Here is a 17,363-nt window from a genome sequence, read left to right on the forward strand (position 1 = left end):
GAAGCGTAAATACTTTAATAAACTGCCTTTTGTTCCCAGTACCAAACATTTCCAGACGTATAAAATATAGATTGGTGTTTGTAATGACCCATCGTGCTCCGGTCTGTGGGGACGGTACTGTTCTTTGAATGAGACAAAGTACATTGGAATGATTCCTGCAGGGATTTGAGTGGTACAAAGAAAACACATTTAATCTGACACTCCTGGCCTGATGATCTCCCCTGATATCTTTTATTGAACGCGGGATGAGCGAGCCCACAAAGGCCTTTTATGCTGCTCACTGGAGCAGGCCCTGCCTTGGACTAGGAGAATTATGTCATTAAATATAAACAAGGGTAGGGCAGAGACTAGCATCATATATGGAGAGCCTCTGAGATAGATGTTGGTGCAAGCCACTGGAATATCCAGACAAAAATAATTGGTAGTACCAATAGCCACATCTTTTTACCAAAGCGTACGGAGACTGTGATATGGAAGATCAAAAATTAACGCAATTCAGACTCTCACATTCACAATTCAGAATTCTTAGCATTGCTTGGTTAACTTCTGTATTCCCCATTTCATCTATGCTTTATATGCTGTTTATCTATCCTTACTACTGCCTAGAACACACTTTGCATTATGATTCCTGGGTGAATTGAAAGCACTACAGAAGGTATTTCTCTGTTTTTCTCATTCGTCAAATAGTTTTAACATCCCAGGCAGGCAGCGATTAGAGGACTGTGGTGGTGCCAAACTGATGTGTTTGCACTCTTCCAAAGTGAGGTGGCCACAGACAGGATGGTCCCTTTCTTGTTCCTTGTGTGTATTTAATCAATCTGCATATTTCCCATCAGTCACCAGCACTGTCATCTTCTGAATTCAGAAGCTATCTCTGGTCTAGACAGCTTCCTCCCACAGAAGTGGTTGTTAACAGTGGAATTCTTCTGTGTAAGGTTGGTTGACAACAAACCATGTATTCTAACCCAGGGCTAAATCAAACAGTTTGACAAATGGACTGTCTAAACGTGTGATTAAGCTTTCTGTTCTGTCTGAAGGGTTCTTTGTTCTCTTTTCTGAATAAATAATTTAAGGAAATGTTCATACATAAAATTGTGAATGCAGAAATAAATTGAATAATTGCAATGCTTTCAAAACCCTTATAGTTCAAAGACCTAGACAGTACATAGTTAGCTTGAATAGATTACTTTGACTAGTCAGGTCACTGGGAAATGTTATTATTATTATAATAATTTTTTTATGATGGGTTCTGGGCTGGCACAAAATGGCTTCCATGAATCAACAAGATTTGGGCTACTAATCGGTGGTTCCTGTGATGAGTCCACCAGCCTATCTACAAGTGCGCCGAGTTGTTTGTAAAGGAAAAATTCTTCAAAAAATGAAATTTACTGATTCATCCACATACCGCTGTAAGGCTAAACCTGCACTAAGGCTGATCCCTCAAAGGAAGATAAACTAGAACTTAAAAGAGGTCTTGAATGCTTTGGTGATCAGATAGGGATCCTCCTTCCAGTTCTGGCCAGTGAGTTCATGATGTTCTTGTGCTCATCAGAGCCAAAACCAGCTCCACAGGACCTAAAAATCCTTGTAGCCTATGGCCTCTGCCCTCCAGCCACTGCAAGATTCTAGATCATTCCTGGAGCTCATAGGTATAGCATGACTGACAGCGCACTCTGGAGCTGGGGAGGAAGGGGGTGAGATTGCTGACGTCTGGAGAAATATATAGATATATTAGAGTCAGGGTCACAGTCCAGATAGAGCAGCCTGATATTTTCCCTGCAATGATAATTGGTATGGTAGGTATGCCATCCTGCCAAGGTACGGCTTGGTGGAGTGGCATGCCCCATACCTATACAACACTGAGAGTTTGGCACTTTTCGGGGTTTCCTTCAGAAATATCCACAATGACCACAGACTCTCATCCCTTAAGAACATTAACTTTTGTACCTTCTGACTTTGTGTAAACAGACAGAATTCGCAACTTCACACGTTGACACAATAAAGCCCCAAACTTTTTGTGTTTCTTCCTCCTCCTTTTTTCTACCGAATGACATCATCACAAATGCTCCAGGCCCATAAAAAATACGTCTCCTCATTGGACATTTAGCTACATCCGCCATGACTGCTTGGCTGGTGGCTTACTGGTAATAATGCATTTCACTGGACAACTGAAGAGTTCAAATCCTACCTCAGGCTCAGGCAAAACTCTAAGTCATTATGCAAACTTGTTTGATAAGTAATAATTGATTTTTTTTACCTTTTACCGAACACCAAGTTTATAAATTAATGTTAGCTAGCCCTATCCTCGGTAGTCATACAAACGACAAATGACCACACTATGTTCAGATGGTAAGATGAAAAAAAAAAACAGGGCCACGGTACCTGAAATAATTTAGGAAACATTGGGTAGCAGCATTGCTTGGGAATACGGCTTGTTTAATTTGTGTTAGCTAAGATAGACAATATTGTTTTTCGTAACTTGGCCTAATTTTTATATCGGTACTTTTAATGGCATGCCTGTATTTTGCAAGTTTTAATGACTTATATACAGTGCTTTGTATGTGTGAGTAACTTGGCAATTTTGTATGTCAAAAACATGTTTTTCTTCAGATTTGCTTATCCTCACATTAGTGTCTAAACCCTGGATCTGCCTGCCCTGTCCTCACCATAGTCTGCTGAGACACACACTGGGTGGGCAGTGATACACTCAGACACATAAGTGACTCAGAAGTGCCAGCATCAGTGTGTGCCAGCTCCCTCAGAACCCCACTAATGGTTCTCAGGATGTGCTCGGGTGAAAACCAAAGGGTGCTGCAGAAGATTAATGCATCTTTTGCAGAGAAAATGGAACAGTCATCCATGTCTGCTAGAACCTGGATATTTCCATCCTGTTCCTTCACTACTGAGGCAGGGGTTCTGTGGTCAGACAGCCAGCGTTATGCTTCCAAACAAATATTTTGTTGCAGCATTACGGAAAAAAAAAATCCATACTAAATGTTCATGGCATGTATTGAAGCAGGAGAAATATGATTGTAGGGATTGAGCAGTTTTATCAGGAGTTACAGCAGTAAATATAAACACAATTACAGCGAGGTTTCATCAATATTAATACATTTAAAGGGCTGTAATTAATATTTTGTAAAACATTCGTTATAATGGAGTATGCGGCAAAACATCCACGATCAATTGTAATAACAATTGTTATTTGAACTGTTATTCACTCATTGAATTGCGGCTTCTCAAACAATATGTATCCCTCCTGTGGCTTTTCCCCCTAAACACTGCATCTCACAGTACAGAAGTGCCCTCTTTTGGCAGTAATTTGTATTGCACAGCAGCATAGGATCTGTTTTGCAGCTAATAAATTATTAAGTACATTATTAGTAGAGAGCACAACCTATAATAATAATAGTAATAATAATAACAACAACAACACTGTAATCTGTCTGATTTTCATATTACTGTATGCGATTGTGTGTGATTGTGTGTGTGGTTGCGGGGGGTTGGGGGGGGGGGGTGGAGGGGTTTGGGGGCTTATGGATCTTTTTCAGAATTTCTGCACATGAATGCCAATGCAGGCTGTTGCTAGGACTACTGCCTGCAGGGCGACACACGGTGGTGATGGTGTCAAGTAGAGCTAGACCTACAGGATATTCCCAGTCTCAAAGCTTGGCAGCGACTCCCCTTTTTGATTGGTTGCCTGTGATCTTCCAGTGGTAGTAGCAACACCTGTGAAATCCACAGATGCACTGTCTGAGAGAAGCCTAGCTTGAGGACAGTAGAGTGTGAAAAAAAACAGCTCTCTGGCTCTACTTATATTGGGAGAATGTGCATGCTAGTCCTCTCCCTGCAGAACTGCATCGAAAGCATAGGGAAGGACAAACAGTTGTAATCCGAATTCAAGAGCAAAATGGAGGGGTAATGTAATATATACCCAGGTGTCCTATTTTGCAATACAGCACAACCATTTAGAGAGGTTTTGCATCTCAATTACATCTGAATTAATCCAAAGTGTTATATTTACCATTATAATGCAATGCCTTTAAAATAAAGTACCTCCAAAAAAAAAAAAAAAAAAAAACTGAAACGAAATTAGAGCTTTCCAAAAAAAAAATGCCTAAAATTTTATTTTTTGAGATGTCATATGGGTTGAATGCTGAGGTTAGCTTTAATCAATGGAGCAGAGAAAATGTTAAAATATTTTGCCCTGCAGCTATAATGAAATTGGACAAGAGGCGGGAAATTGTGTCAGGGCAGAAAACAGGCACTAGGGTGCATTTTCTTTTGCGTCTTTAAATTGCATTTTTCTTCCATTTTCATTTTTCAGTGCTGTTGACACAGGAGGAGGACAAACCTTTCCACAGCTTTTCTATTCATTAGAATTAACCTTGCCTCTTCCACTCCTGACAACTGCAAATGTCAACACCTGATTCAGTCTACCCAAGGGCTCAGTATAGTCACAAAATATTTCAGAATTGTGGACTGCTATTAACTATGTGTGAGTGTGTGTATGTGTGTGTGTGTGTGAGTGAGTGTGTGTCTGCATGTGTGTGTGTGTGCATGTGTGTCAGAATGTGTGTTAGAATGTGAGGACAGAAAGAGAGTAAAAGTGAGAGAGAGAGAGATTTCCCATATTTCCAAAGAAAGGTTAGATATAAGTTGCATCATCTGACAAATCTACATGAACCTAAATTAATGGATGAATAAATAAGTGAATGGAGCTCAGTTCAGCTCAGCGCAGTGGGGAGTTAGGGGTGTCAGGTATTATATTATTATTAGTATTAGTATTAGTATTATCCACAAGTATTGGTGACATACTGTATATTTACATTTGAAACTCTGTATTAAGAGAACACTGAACAAGGTAAACAGGCAGTCATGGAGTTCACTGACGTTAACCAGCATCCACTAGGTGTCAGGCTGTACTTCTCACAGCAGGTAGAGTGGTTCTTTCAGAGCTAGGGAACAGAGTTTTTCCCTGCCACAAGATGGAGCCAGTGGCCACACTAGATATGGTTTTGCATTGTTCTGTAGTAGATCAAGGTGTTGTCCATCAATTTCAGACTGCCCACTTATGTTTTCCCACTTTTATGGCTAATGTCCAGCAGAAATTATTTGAAATTACTCAAAATGTGTGACCTAATAATAAATCAAAGCTATAATTCGAAATCAACTACTAAAATAAAGACATGAATGTAGGATATGTATATGCTTCTATGGTTTGATTAATAATAAATCCCAGATGTATAACATCTAATAAAGTTTTCAGTTCTGCCCCATACGTTGTCTTCATCAGAATTTCCAGCAGTCAAAATGGATGCATTAAAAGAGAACCATTTGGCGGTGATATGCCCTTGATGCAAAGAAGCAGTCTCACTGTGCTCCTGTGACTTTGGAGCAATGAGCACTACACACGTCACAGTAACACCATGAGACTGTGTACGCTACCCACAAGTGCAGCCTGGAAACTGTGTGGCATGCATCACATGTTTATAAATGCTTCATCCCCCATGAATAAAACATTCCACTTCCTTTATTAGACATTGTGTGCGTGAGGCGTCAAGCTGTGTGGAGTATCGATTCTTTCCATCAAGGGAAAAAAAAAAACCCACAGATCTTGTGGGTTTCACAAAAAGGCATCCTTCACTGTCACAACTTCATAGTAACATCCTGCATCAAAACAAAAAATATTCTCAAGGAACCGAGAAAAGATATGCACAGTCAATCACAATTTAAACCTTCCTCTAATTATTTACACAACGGATAATACATTAAAGCTGTGAACATTTCCTATGTAATTATTGCATTGAGAGACCTTTAGGTGAATAACAATCAACAAACTGTATTACTTTAAATTTCAGTTTATGGATGATAAGTAAACACATGACTCTTTCCTCGTTGTATAGTGATTTCTTTATTAATCAACATTTGGGTCCATTTCGGATATATTTCTGGATATTCAATTTGTTGTATAGGGCACAGATGGAGACAGGTGGTATAATACGTGCACCAGTAGAATTAAGTCTACCAATGATGATGGGCAGTGGGATAGGCATCTATGTATACATCACAAGTCACAAGGACTAAACTTTGAATATGTTTTATTTAATTTCATGTTTAAAAGATTAAATGTGTAGGAGACAAAAACTGATTTTGTATGTGGTATTTCTGGTTATATTATTAGAAAAGTGCTATATTGCATTACAGCTATTGATGACATTGGTTGTCCGTTTGTTTATATGCACTTTCTCAATTAAATTGTGCAATAGCTCATCAACACTGCATCTACTGAGTGGAGCTGTATTCATGTCTAATCTGAATCAGTCATTTTAACTGATCATTTAAATTGAAAGCTTGGAGGCTCCTCTATTGCAAAAAAAAAGACATCACATTTTTAAAAATCTGTTTTTGGGTGACTAAACCACACTAATAACATAATTGACTTTTTCTGGCTCTGAGCAGAACCACCTGGCCCTTAGCACAATATGAGAGGAGGAAACGCAAGGGACGGTAGTCTTTTGTCACTTCATGACAATTTCTGCCAACAGAAAAGCCAATAAAATTCTTTTTTTTATTTATTTCACACGAAAATTAAAGCTTATAAATCAGTATTTTTTAAAAAAACCATGAAAACACAAATGTCCCAATCATGCCAAATTCCCCTCTGGCCTAGCTAACAAGTGTGATGTTTTCAGAGTGCAGAAATCATGATGAGAAACCACAGTTAATAACACTGTAAATAATACTCTTTCCATAGTGTGTCAAAGGGTGGGGAGGAGGCTTCGGAAACATCTCAGAATGGTTCAGACTACCAAAAATAGGGAATAACAAGGAGACTGTGCATCTGCAGAGCAGACCTTGTGCTGCATGAATTCTGTGAATTCCATAATGTGGGTAAAGGTCATAAATGAGGAAGTACAGTAATCCTGTATCTTAGTGGTTGCCATGGAAGCACAGGCAAAGCAAAGAGCAATTTTTCTCTCTTCCTCCCCCACTTCAATGATTTTCTATTTTTAGGATAAATGTATATAAATGTGCTGTCAGCATTTGTGCACTGGAAAACGCAAATGTCAATGCTAATATTGAGTTATTGCCTGGTTTTACTGGTGCATAAAGATGTGAATGAAATCAAAAAGATATATATTGTTACACGAAATATTTATAGAAGATTACATTCTAGGTCATTTTGATGTTAGTGTCAATAACAAGAAGGACAGATGATGCATGTATATTCATTTTTGGTTATCATAATCCACGTTAATCCATTATTATACATCCATGTCTGTTTCTGAAATATCCTATTACTCCCTTCGTAAGTTGCTCTGTAAAAATGTCAGTGAAATATATTTAACATTTTTTAGATATACAGCTTGCTACTTTGCTTAACATATTGTCATCATTATTTATACGGTGAAGTTCTGGCAATTTAGTTGCCAGTATTTTACCGTCAAAATGACAATTCTTTTACAGTCTGGAAGTGCTATTCTTGTAATATGGATATGCGCAATATGAAATCAATAACAGACAAAACCCGCAACAATTCAAGTGGAATGTGACCGCACGAGATGTCATTGTCATGCCCGGTTAAATACTGAGAACCTGTAATCCGGCAACTTTCAGGTCTGAAAGCAATGTGGAAAATTGCAGCGTAGCCGTGCTGTTGCGATGCTGAGGGAAACCGAGGCGCTGAAATGAAATGAGAAGTGGGAATGGGCTCACGTGGCTCGCCGCTGCATGGGCACTTTGTTTGATTTATGAGTCTCCTGCCAAATGCGCCGCCATAAATGCGCTCACATGGTTTTGGGGAACTATTACCTTCTCGCTCCCTCCCTTAAACCATGCATTATCTATTCCCACTGCAGCGTATGAATGCCATGCTCACACACAGAAAAGCAGGGGGCCCTCTGTCCCTCTGGCAGTTATGCAGTACCTTGGACGGGGGGGGGGGTGTGGGTGGATGCTCCACAAAGAACGTTATTCAGTGGTCCACATGGGATGTATTTTCATGAAGATGGACGTTAGCATTTTCACTGCAGAGGTTAGAAGTGCATCTCGGGATATAATAATTCTCCCATTTATTTCCAAAAATATCCTCCCAGGATGATCCTCTCAATACACTTGGTTTACTTGTGTATGTGGTTTACCTCTGACCTAAAAAAGGTTGCGTTTTTAAAGCTTTGTTTCTTGGACACTGTTGCACTCTTTATATTCATATCCTGGCTGATCCACCCTTCAAAATTATCTGCTGGTGGGGAATCGAATGGGTGGGGGCTAAGGATTCCATGAAAATGATTGCTTGGTCAAAGGACATTTGCAACTACAGTAACATTTTTGAGTTACTGTAGTTGCAACAGTGAGATGCATCTTGGGGCTGTGCTACTGTGTATTTGAACAACAATTCATCTAATTCTCTTTTTCCTTGTGGCCAGTGTTAAGCAGAGTGCTGTGGTTTCAGTTCATAGTGCAATATATCAGATTAAAAACAAACAGCAATAAATAAATAAATAAATAAATAAATAAATAAATAAATAAATAAATCATATACTGCTTGCAGCGGCAAGGCTGAGTTAATTGCATTTGAGATAGTTGGCTTGAGATGACCGGTCTGTTGAAACAGGGCTCTTTTATCAGGTACTGTATATACTGCGCTGCTTTTCAGATATGTAAAGAATGGACTGTACCAAATCCCTTTTTTTTAAAAAAAGGATAAACCAAAATATTAATGTACACTTGTGACGCATTGAGTGGTAAGTGAACCCACAGTTGACTGCACAAGTTTTGTTATGACACTGAAGTTCTTTCAAAGCATTGTAAAGATCTTGTTGCTTTTCCTAGTTACCTTCCTTCCTATTGTAAATGACAAATCAACTGCAAGATGTAATGCAATATTGACAAGCTGAAATGATGTAAAGTGTATTGCCAACATAAAGGTGTTGTGTCAATATACAAACAGCAGATCGATATACCTCTTGTTTGAACAAGTGGCTCATGGTGGATTATCTTACTAGGGGAAAAAATCATGCCCTGGTGCTTCAGAGAATGTGATTTGCTCTTTCAATGATTGCATTGATTTTCAGCCTTGTCTTGTTTTGTCCTTTGTTATTGTTATATTTTATTTAATTAGGGATCAGATTGAAACATATATCCAGATGCCATTAAATTCATTTCACACAAAGAATTTATTTTGCAGAACACTAAACCTGTAGCAGACTGATTTAACTGAAGGAATGACAGCCCACTCAGTCACCACATTGTTAAGAGTGGGGGAGGCTGTTTATTGAATGGAAGTCAATGGGGATAGTGCCAGGAGATGGCAAAAAAAAGAAAAAAAGAGCTGTCTTTCTGTTATACCACTTATCAGAGCTCTGCAACACAATCTTACATGCAGATCAAGTCATAACATATTGTAAGGACAAATGTATTTTACAGTCATATGTAGCCTATAGTTCCTTGCGCATGCACAGATACCCATGAGGGGGATATCTTAACTTCAGCCTGAGTTGTTGGTTCTGATGGACACAATGGCATGTGCTGTACATACAGTACAGGCCAAAAGTATTAGGTCACCTGTGATTTTTAAAACAAACTTTAGGTAGAGAAGAATCCTTTTGCAAATGGGGGGGGGGGAAAGGGAGGTGGAGAGGTAGTTAAGTTGAATGAAATTGTATCTACCTTACGTTTATTTTTTTTTCTTTTAAACCAAGGGTAGCCTAAGATCGTTGGATTGTAGTGCAAGTAAAATAGGCACTAAAGCTGAAAGAAATACAGCAGAGAAGAAGGGGTTAGTCTTCGATGTGCGGGGCTAAGTAAACATATTGTGGCAATGTTATTACCCGTGAGAAATTAAAAAGAAGCTTAAGATTTCCAAGGCAGTGTTCAGTACACACTGAGAGGGATCCAACTGGGCAATAATATAAGAGCAGACCAGGAAGATCAAGAGGCAGTAGAAAAATATCTTGTGATGTCTACCAAAAAGAAGCCGTTGTAAAATTGCACCACAACTACTCAAGCTACAAGAACTTAATGTAGCTAGAGAGAACCACCTCTCCTGGCTACAGTGAAACGGCAACTATATTCTGCTGGTACGCAACTACCTGTATGATCACTTTTGCAATTTAGCTATTTCGGTTTCTGATCACAGCAAATTGTAATTATTTGATAATAATTGTATGCACTGTGAGGGAATTACTCCTCAATCCATTTAACTCAGAAATATTCCTTTGTCCTTATTTGGCACAGCTAGCCTAGCACCATGTTCTCTGACAATTTCTAACATTGGTGCAATTAATGGGGCATCATGTTGTGTAGCAAATGGCCTGCCACATTACAGTAGACATGCATAAAGTAGTTGTGAAAGGAATTAGCTTATGGCTTATGCATGTCCCTTGTGACTCCTATTGGGATAGGGTGGCTGGACTAGTGGCCTGTCAGTGGCTTATTGAAAGACATGGAACTGCTCCGTTAAAAAAGGCATTTTTCCTTTGCTGGGGTAATCTGAGCCTCTCACTCTCTTGTTGGAGCAAGAAAGCAAATGTGCCTTGATCACATTTGTAAGCAACATCGGCCATGTGCTGTTTCTAACCATGCAGACGACTGCTGACTCTTCTGTATTTTATTTATACAAGTATTGCTTTCCAGATGTATGGATGTGTACGCAAGTTTAATGCACAAGAGTGATTCAAGAGACACTTCAGTCTCTTACATTAAACTACTTTTAAGATGGTTCAAATAACTATAGGGTAATCAATTGAAAATAATGGAAGAACATAGACACTTAAATACCTTAATTAAACATAATTAATGACAGAATTGGTAAATCACACCAATAGAGATACAGTGCACTGAGTATACAGAACAACATTGAACTGATATTTGATTTAACAATGTTATATATCTATTCACCGGCACCTGTGTGGCTCGGCATAAACCTGCTTTCTGGGGGTAAAGATGCCTGATTTGTATTTTCGCAGCGCAGACCTTGCCAGATTGTAAGATCCACATTTGCTGGCAGTGGATTTTGAAAAATTCCTGCTTCAAAGAGCTTAAGTCATATTCCCCAGCTATTTCCTCTCTGGGCTGCATAAATTCTGCACCTTTCCTCTCCTATACCAGCATAGCCACCACAGCTGTGAAGAAAGTGGGGAGCGGGACAGGAATGAGAATGAGTACACTTCATATACGGTGTCCATCAGCCAAAATACAGCGATAAGCACAAATCCCAGACACATGATCTCTTCTCTCGTTTTCTGCAGCTGTCCTGAGTAAGGTGTGCTGGTTATGTGTACATTTTTGTGGGTCTATTTTATTTTATGACAATTTGATAACCAAGGCATTTAAGGCAATCTGTGTCAAACTAAGGTTACTAATGGCTGCCCTAAAAATTGAGGGGACATTTACATCATCTCTAACCTCATTTTTGGCCTTTAAAGCTTGCCTTCAAGGCAGTATTTTTGGACAGACTTTTAAGAGAGAGAGCTGATGGAGCAACTCCTGGCAAGGTGTATTAGCATCAGCTTTCCGACAAAATCTACTCACTTGCCTATTAGAGGAATATAAGCAATAGGCATGTATAATAAACATCACGTGTTACCTGGGATCCTATGTCAAAAATAAAATATGAACTACTTCATACATATGGCCAAAACTTGTGCAGAGCAACAAGCATAGCAACTTATCTTTTAAAAGTTCAAACAATCTGTTTAGGATGGTACTTAATTTTCCTACTCACACTCTCTTTCCCACAGATGGGAAGAACACAATCCAACTTAAATTAAATGTAAATGGAAGTCAGCCAGGAACAACTTCCGTTTGTAATGGCAGTAACAACAGCTTCTCTGACAACCGTGGTTTCATTAGGTCCGACATTATACTAAAGATGTTGACTACACGGTGGCAATTTTACTAGGGCATTAATGCGCGACTGTTGATAATCTCCACTTCCAAATGAGTTAGTTTAATGAAGAATTGGTCCATTACAGTAATTACGTCATCATCAGATAGCAACACAGTCCAGCAGGTGGCGATATTTGCAAATACAGTAATAACAACTACACGTTGCTGAGGGAAAAGGTTTATTCATAATCGCTGAAATTTAGGGGCCTAATGGTCGTTAATAAAGACACTCAGTCAATAGTGCGCTACAGTGGCACATCCACAGCTTAGCAATAAAGCTTTGCTTCTGGTCCCCATTTGACAGGTTTGTGTTTCTGGAAATTGTCACATTATATAATTCAACCGGATAACATTGTCCCAAAAATCCTCTGCAACTTGCACAATAGGGAAATACTCATAGATTTGTCAGTTGAAAAAAAAAAAAAACAAAACACACAAGTATTAAATTATTATTTTATCCATCAATAGTACAGAAATGGGTGGCAGTGTACTATAATGATTCAAAATTTATACCAAAAGAGTGTTGCAAACATATGTTTGAGCAAGTTAGACAATTTTAAAATTTGAAAATGTAACCTTTTTAGGTCAGAGGTAAACCTCATACACAAATAAACCAAGTGTATTGAAAAGCTTCAGTTTTTTTTTTTTTTTTTTTTTAAATAAAAAACTATACTGCTGTATAGATTGTCCCTAACACGCAGCTTACATAAGTCACTCTGGATAAGGGCCTCTGTGGAATGCAGCCTAAAGCGTATTTATTTATGTACTTTTTTGTGCAAAAGTACAATATCTATACTTCGGACAACGTTATCTTAACAATAAAACTCTACATGCTGTAATTATGGTATAGTACTGGTATCCATTTTGTAACTTTAATTGCAGCAGTGTCCATTTGTGGTATTATTCTACCCCTTTGTCTAGGTGCATATCTATCAGTTGACATACATACAGTTACGACATTAAGCATTTGGAAAGTTGTAATTGTTTCTTTTCAGCAGTTGAACTGAGTCGACACTGTTGCTGTGGTTCACGTTTTCACAATGGCCACGCCACAACATACGCATACACAGTTGCGCGGTGTGAAGCTTATACAGTACATCCCTCTGGTACGGTCTGTATCAAGCGGCTGCTCACCTCTCTAGTGATGTCAGTGTTGAGAGTCGCTGACGCATGCGTATTACAGGCACGCTAGTGGATCCTGTTTGTCTTCAGCCCTACGCATCCAGCACGGACCATAGCCTACGCGAAGAACTATCACCGAATTCAAATACATGATCCTCGCTTAATCACTCCAGCTCTCGCCAGCAACCGGGCTGGATAACGACGAGCAATTGAAATACTTCGGAATTTAGTGAAAACGGTGAACTGAGCACTGGAGATTGGAGCAAATCACGACAGTTTTTGTTATTTTTTGGATAAATTTCCTCCTCGCGTGTGAGGATGAGGTTGACCAGCAGCAGACGGTGCTCAACAGTGGATGGGGACGGAAAGGAGCTGGCTCCTCCGTTTAGAAACCCCTTTGTGCATGACTTGCGGTTCACCCCCATGCAGAAAGCCAAGGTAAGCACGCAACTCAAGTGAACATAGCGCGCGTACAGATATCGGAGGGTAAAATGTACGCTAAGTTTGCGAGCTAGCTAGCTACAACATTTTTTTCATTTAGGATATTGTTCCAGCTAGCTAATTAGCTAACTAGGTGGCTACGTATGGACAATACAATTCAGAAGTGACTTATCTAAAGAAAAGCTTGTAACCCGAATAGCTGTCTCCAATATGAATGTAGTTACAAAAGGAGGTATGTTTATTATTTGCCGTATCGTAGTCGAATAAATAACCATAGAACTATTGCTGGCGTCGTTTTGATACAGTGTTGCAAATCTTCATAGATAACGGTAAGCGCGGTCGCAGACTACCTAGAAACATGGTCGCTTGGGCCCTCGTCAGTTCTATCTGAGCTTGTCGCCAGTTGCATGCAACATGTCATTGTTCATGTAGACATTCTTGTAGTCTGGTCTGACTGGTGCAACGTGTATCATTTGACTTAGATTGTAAACTGATCAAAGACGTTTAATACCATACCATTTTACGAAGCTCCTGTCAGGACGTTAAATGCTATTATGAGCGCAACGAGTGTTGTCAGATGAGAATGGCATGATGCGCATCTTGAGATGCTTTCCCTGTATATGCGGAGAGAACAGTGCTGTCACCTTTCCAGTTTTCAGTGCTTTCTCCATCATACGCAACAATGCCCACCTGTATGTGGATAGGATAGCTAGGACCCACAGCCCCATCCGCTATTCTAAACCAGTTTCTAGCGATCACGCTTGTTGATAATCGCTAGCCCTTACATACAGTGTACTGGCTAGTTAGCTTGTTGTCATATATGAAGCTAACGGATAAGGAGTAGGCTACATGCTGCAGACGAGTGTTCATTACAATGCAAATGAATAAGGATTCGAAAGCAGGTCTCCCATCCAGCACCCAAAACACCATAAATATTCGATATCATAATAGTAAACTCATTAAACATACAGCTGCTTTTGTCTTAACGATGAAAACGTTAAACGACCCTGTTCGCGTTTTTAAAACTAAAGAGCATTGAACCGGGTACTTAAATACAGTTGGGCCTGTTTTACAATGGTCCTAGCTATGAAGCAACATTCGTTTAATATTACCTAAGGATTGTGTGGTCAATTTTATCAGCGCAACAATAATTATGTATTTTTGCACGTGAATACCATTTGCGTGGAAGTCTTAATCTGCATGGAAAAGTGTTTCTGAAAAAATAAGACTGACAGTCCTTCAAATTTACAGCCAGATGGATTGATTTCTGGTATTGACGTGTTTGGCAATATCGCCTGACTAGTACTATACGTTTATAAAACTTGTTTGTATCTCTGAATTAGAACCTGGCTCGCGCAAATACCACACTGTACTGCCTGTTGACCTTAACCAAGATCTTTCTAAACATCCGTGTTAGATACAGAGCTGGAGGTTCCGTCTAATTCTTGCAGTATCATTGTGTATTACACAAAACAATTAACATTCTTGGCAGATTCCTTTCCAGCATTGTGCTGTTTTTATGGCTATCCCTGTAGACCTATTTTCAAGCCAGCATTAAAAAAATCTTCAAGATCTCAAGAAAATACATGCCATTCTTTACCTGTAAGTTTGTTTCTTCATTATAACCTGTCATCATAATTGCCTAAAATACCTCTCTCATTTCTTGCTGCTATATTGTGGCGGTGTCTTATGTCTGTGTAGATAGATTTAGGGGTTTTCATATGTATGCATAGCCATTTCCACCAGGTCATGGAAATCTTTGAAATGTACTTTCAAATTTAAATCAATCTCTCTGAAGATGTGGCAGATTGGCCATGCTTTAATTCAACTTCTTTGTCCTTCCCTGCATGCCCAATGGCTTCTTTTCAGGGGAAACCAGGATTAAGCTGTTGACATGCGTCTTGCTTCATTTACATATCTTTAAGAAATCAGTGACCTCTTTGACTGATCATGGCTGATGTGCTATGCCTGTGCCTAGTGCCTACTGTTGCTGATCTGCAGTTGCTACTCTTCAAATGAAGGTCCGCTCCTCTGTATTTGCAATTCAGATCAGTTAAAATCAAATCTTTTGTGGTTTCGGTTTGTGTATTGACTCGATGGCTAAGGCATTATTCGCTTATTTTTTTATGGTTCATTCTTTGATGAAGCCTGCTGTTTGGCTGAAGCTATTTCACACTACTTGCTTTATGGCTGTGTCACACCCCAGGTTTGAAACTGCACACTGTCTACAGGTCAAGTTCCCTAATCACTGTTCCTCATCACTGCCTGCAAGTACATCTCAAGAGTATTAGATGCACTCATTTTTCTGTTTCAATTATGCACAGTTTCGCATTGAGCTGTGTATATTTTAAGCTGCCCACATTCACATTTCCGATTAGACGCTGGTCATTTTCATGACGTTTGCACGTCAAAGGTTGCCATAAAATGATGAGAAAAACGGGAAGTCATTTGTCGTGTAAATGCAATTAATCTCCCTGCTATCAATAATAGCCATCCAGGAGGATGGGTTACCATAGAGAGCCCCCACTCGGTGTGACTTATCAACCTTTCAGTATCTATAAACAATGCACTTGAGTGAACACTACTTCCCCAGGATCCTACTGGTTCCTCTGCTCGACATTTAAGACTGTGTACTGATACTGTGAGACCGGAGGTACCAGCATATATCCTCTTTATAAACAGACTCAAGGGGCAACCATACTATCCAGTCAAGACAGCAATGTAGGCCTATGTGTTATTTAACAGAGTGGTAGGCTGCTTTGTCTTGTTTCTAAAATGACATCCCCCACAGCTGTAACATTAACGAGCTGGTTTGCTGTTAATTTGAACTGAAAACACAAAACAGAAACAGAAAAAAAAACACGGATAAATATACCAAAGGCTGAATGTACCAATGTGTTTACTTTATGTTTGTATTTGTGACATTGTTAATTGAAATAATCATCATTGAACAAATGCTGTTGTAAGATACATCAGCTTCTGACAATTAACTGAAGCAACACGTAAGTCTGACTGGTTTCTGTCAGTGGTGGTACATCAGAATTTTTGGAATGTTTGGAAGCCTCCCAACTTTGGAACTTGCATCTTTGAGTGTTAATGCTTGCCCCAGTCATTCATGTTCTGTTTTTTTTTGTTTATTTTTTTGTTAATGCTACAGACTTTCATTCATAATTCTGAACCAGTTCTGGTACAATTGTCAGAGTGAAGTGGTTTGCTCAGCTGGGGTGTGAAAATCTGTGTCGACTGGGGGTCCAGGCGTTTTTGATGATGTAGTGTTTACAGACATCCGTTCTCTGGGTTAAATGGAATGTTGTTGGATGGATGGATATGTAGACCTGAAGCATGACTGGAATCTTATTCTGTGATTTAGGATTAAAGCTATTCAACATAGGCTAGATGGTCTGTCACTGGTAGTCCATTCACTATGCATACATGTTGACTAAGAGAAAGAAACACAACAGTCGGTTGTGGGAGTACTTGTTGAAGGAAAGACAATGATAATTTTGGTCTGGTGAGACACTACCAAAAATAGCAAATTCCACATTTAACATGGTTTTTCAGATTAAATTTGTTGGGCATCTGACATTAGCCTATATTTTGCCAATCCAAATGAGTGCAGTGAAAATACTCTTTCATACCCATATGTAAATACTGTTTTGTAATCAAGTTTTAAAGGTTGAAACGATGCAGAGACTGATCAGAAAAGCATGGAAACAAATAGAGTTGAGTGAACATCTTACACACATCTTGGATTTCAGTGCAGAGCCATAGTTTAAGTAGTTGTAAGTAGTTGTTTTTTTAATTTTGATAATATTGATTTTGTGTAATAATAAAGTGTAATCATTCTGATTTTGTCATCTCATTTGTGTGAAATGACAAATGCTGTACGTTTAGAACCTTTAGCCATC

The 17,363-nt window shown here is 39.1% G+C and overlaps 1 protein-coding gene across 1 annotated transcript in view; it reads left to right on the top strand.

Annotated features, from left to right (window-relative positions):
• The first annotated feature begins 13,050 nt into the window (after positions 1 to 13,050).
• The window catches only part of lpcat1 (lysophosphatidylcholine acyltransferase 1), a 41,092-nt gene continuing 36,779 nt past the window's right edge, over positions 13,051 to 17,363 (top strand). Inside the window, exon 1 of the mRNA XM_035429722.1 lies at positions 13,051 to 13,452. Coding sequence (XP_035285613.1) covers positions 13,333 to 13,452 — 120 coding nt within the window. The 5' untranslated portion in view covers positions 13,051 to 13,332. The remainder of the gene's footprint in view (positions 13,453 to 17,363) is intronic.

Source organism: Anguilla anguilla, chromosome 8 (assembly GCF_013347855.1).
Source record: "Anguilla anguilla isolate fAngAng1 chromosome 8, fAngAng1.pri, whole genome shotgun sequence".
Classification (NCBI taxonomy): domain Eukaryota; kingdom Metazoa; phylum Chordata; class Actinopteri; order Anguilliformes; family Anguillidae; genus Anguilla; species Anguilla anguilla.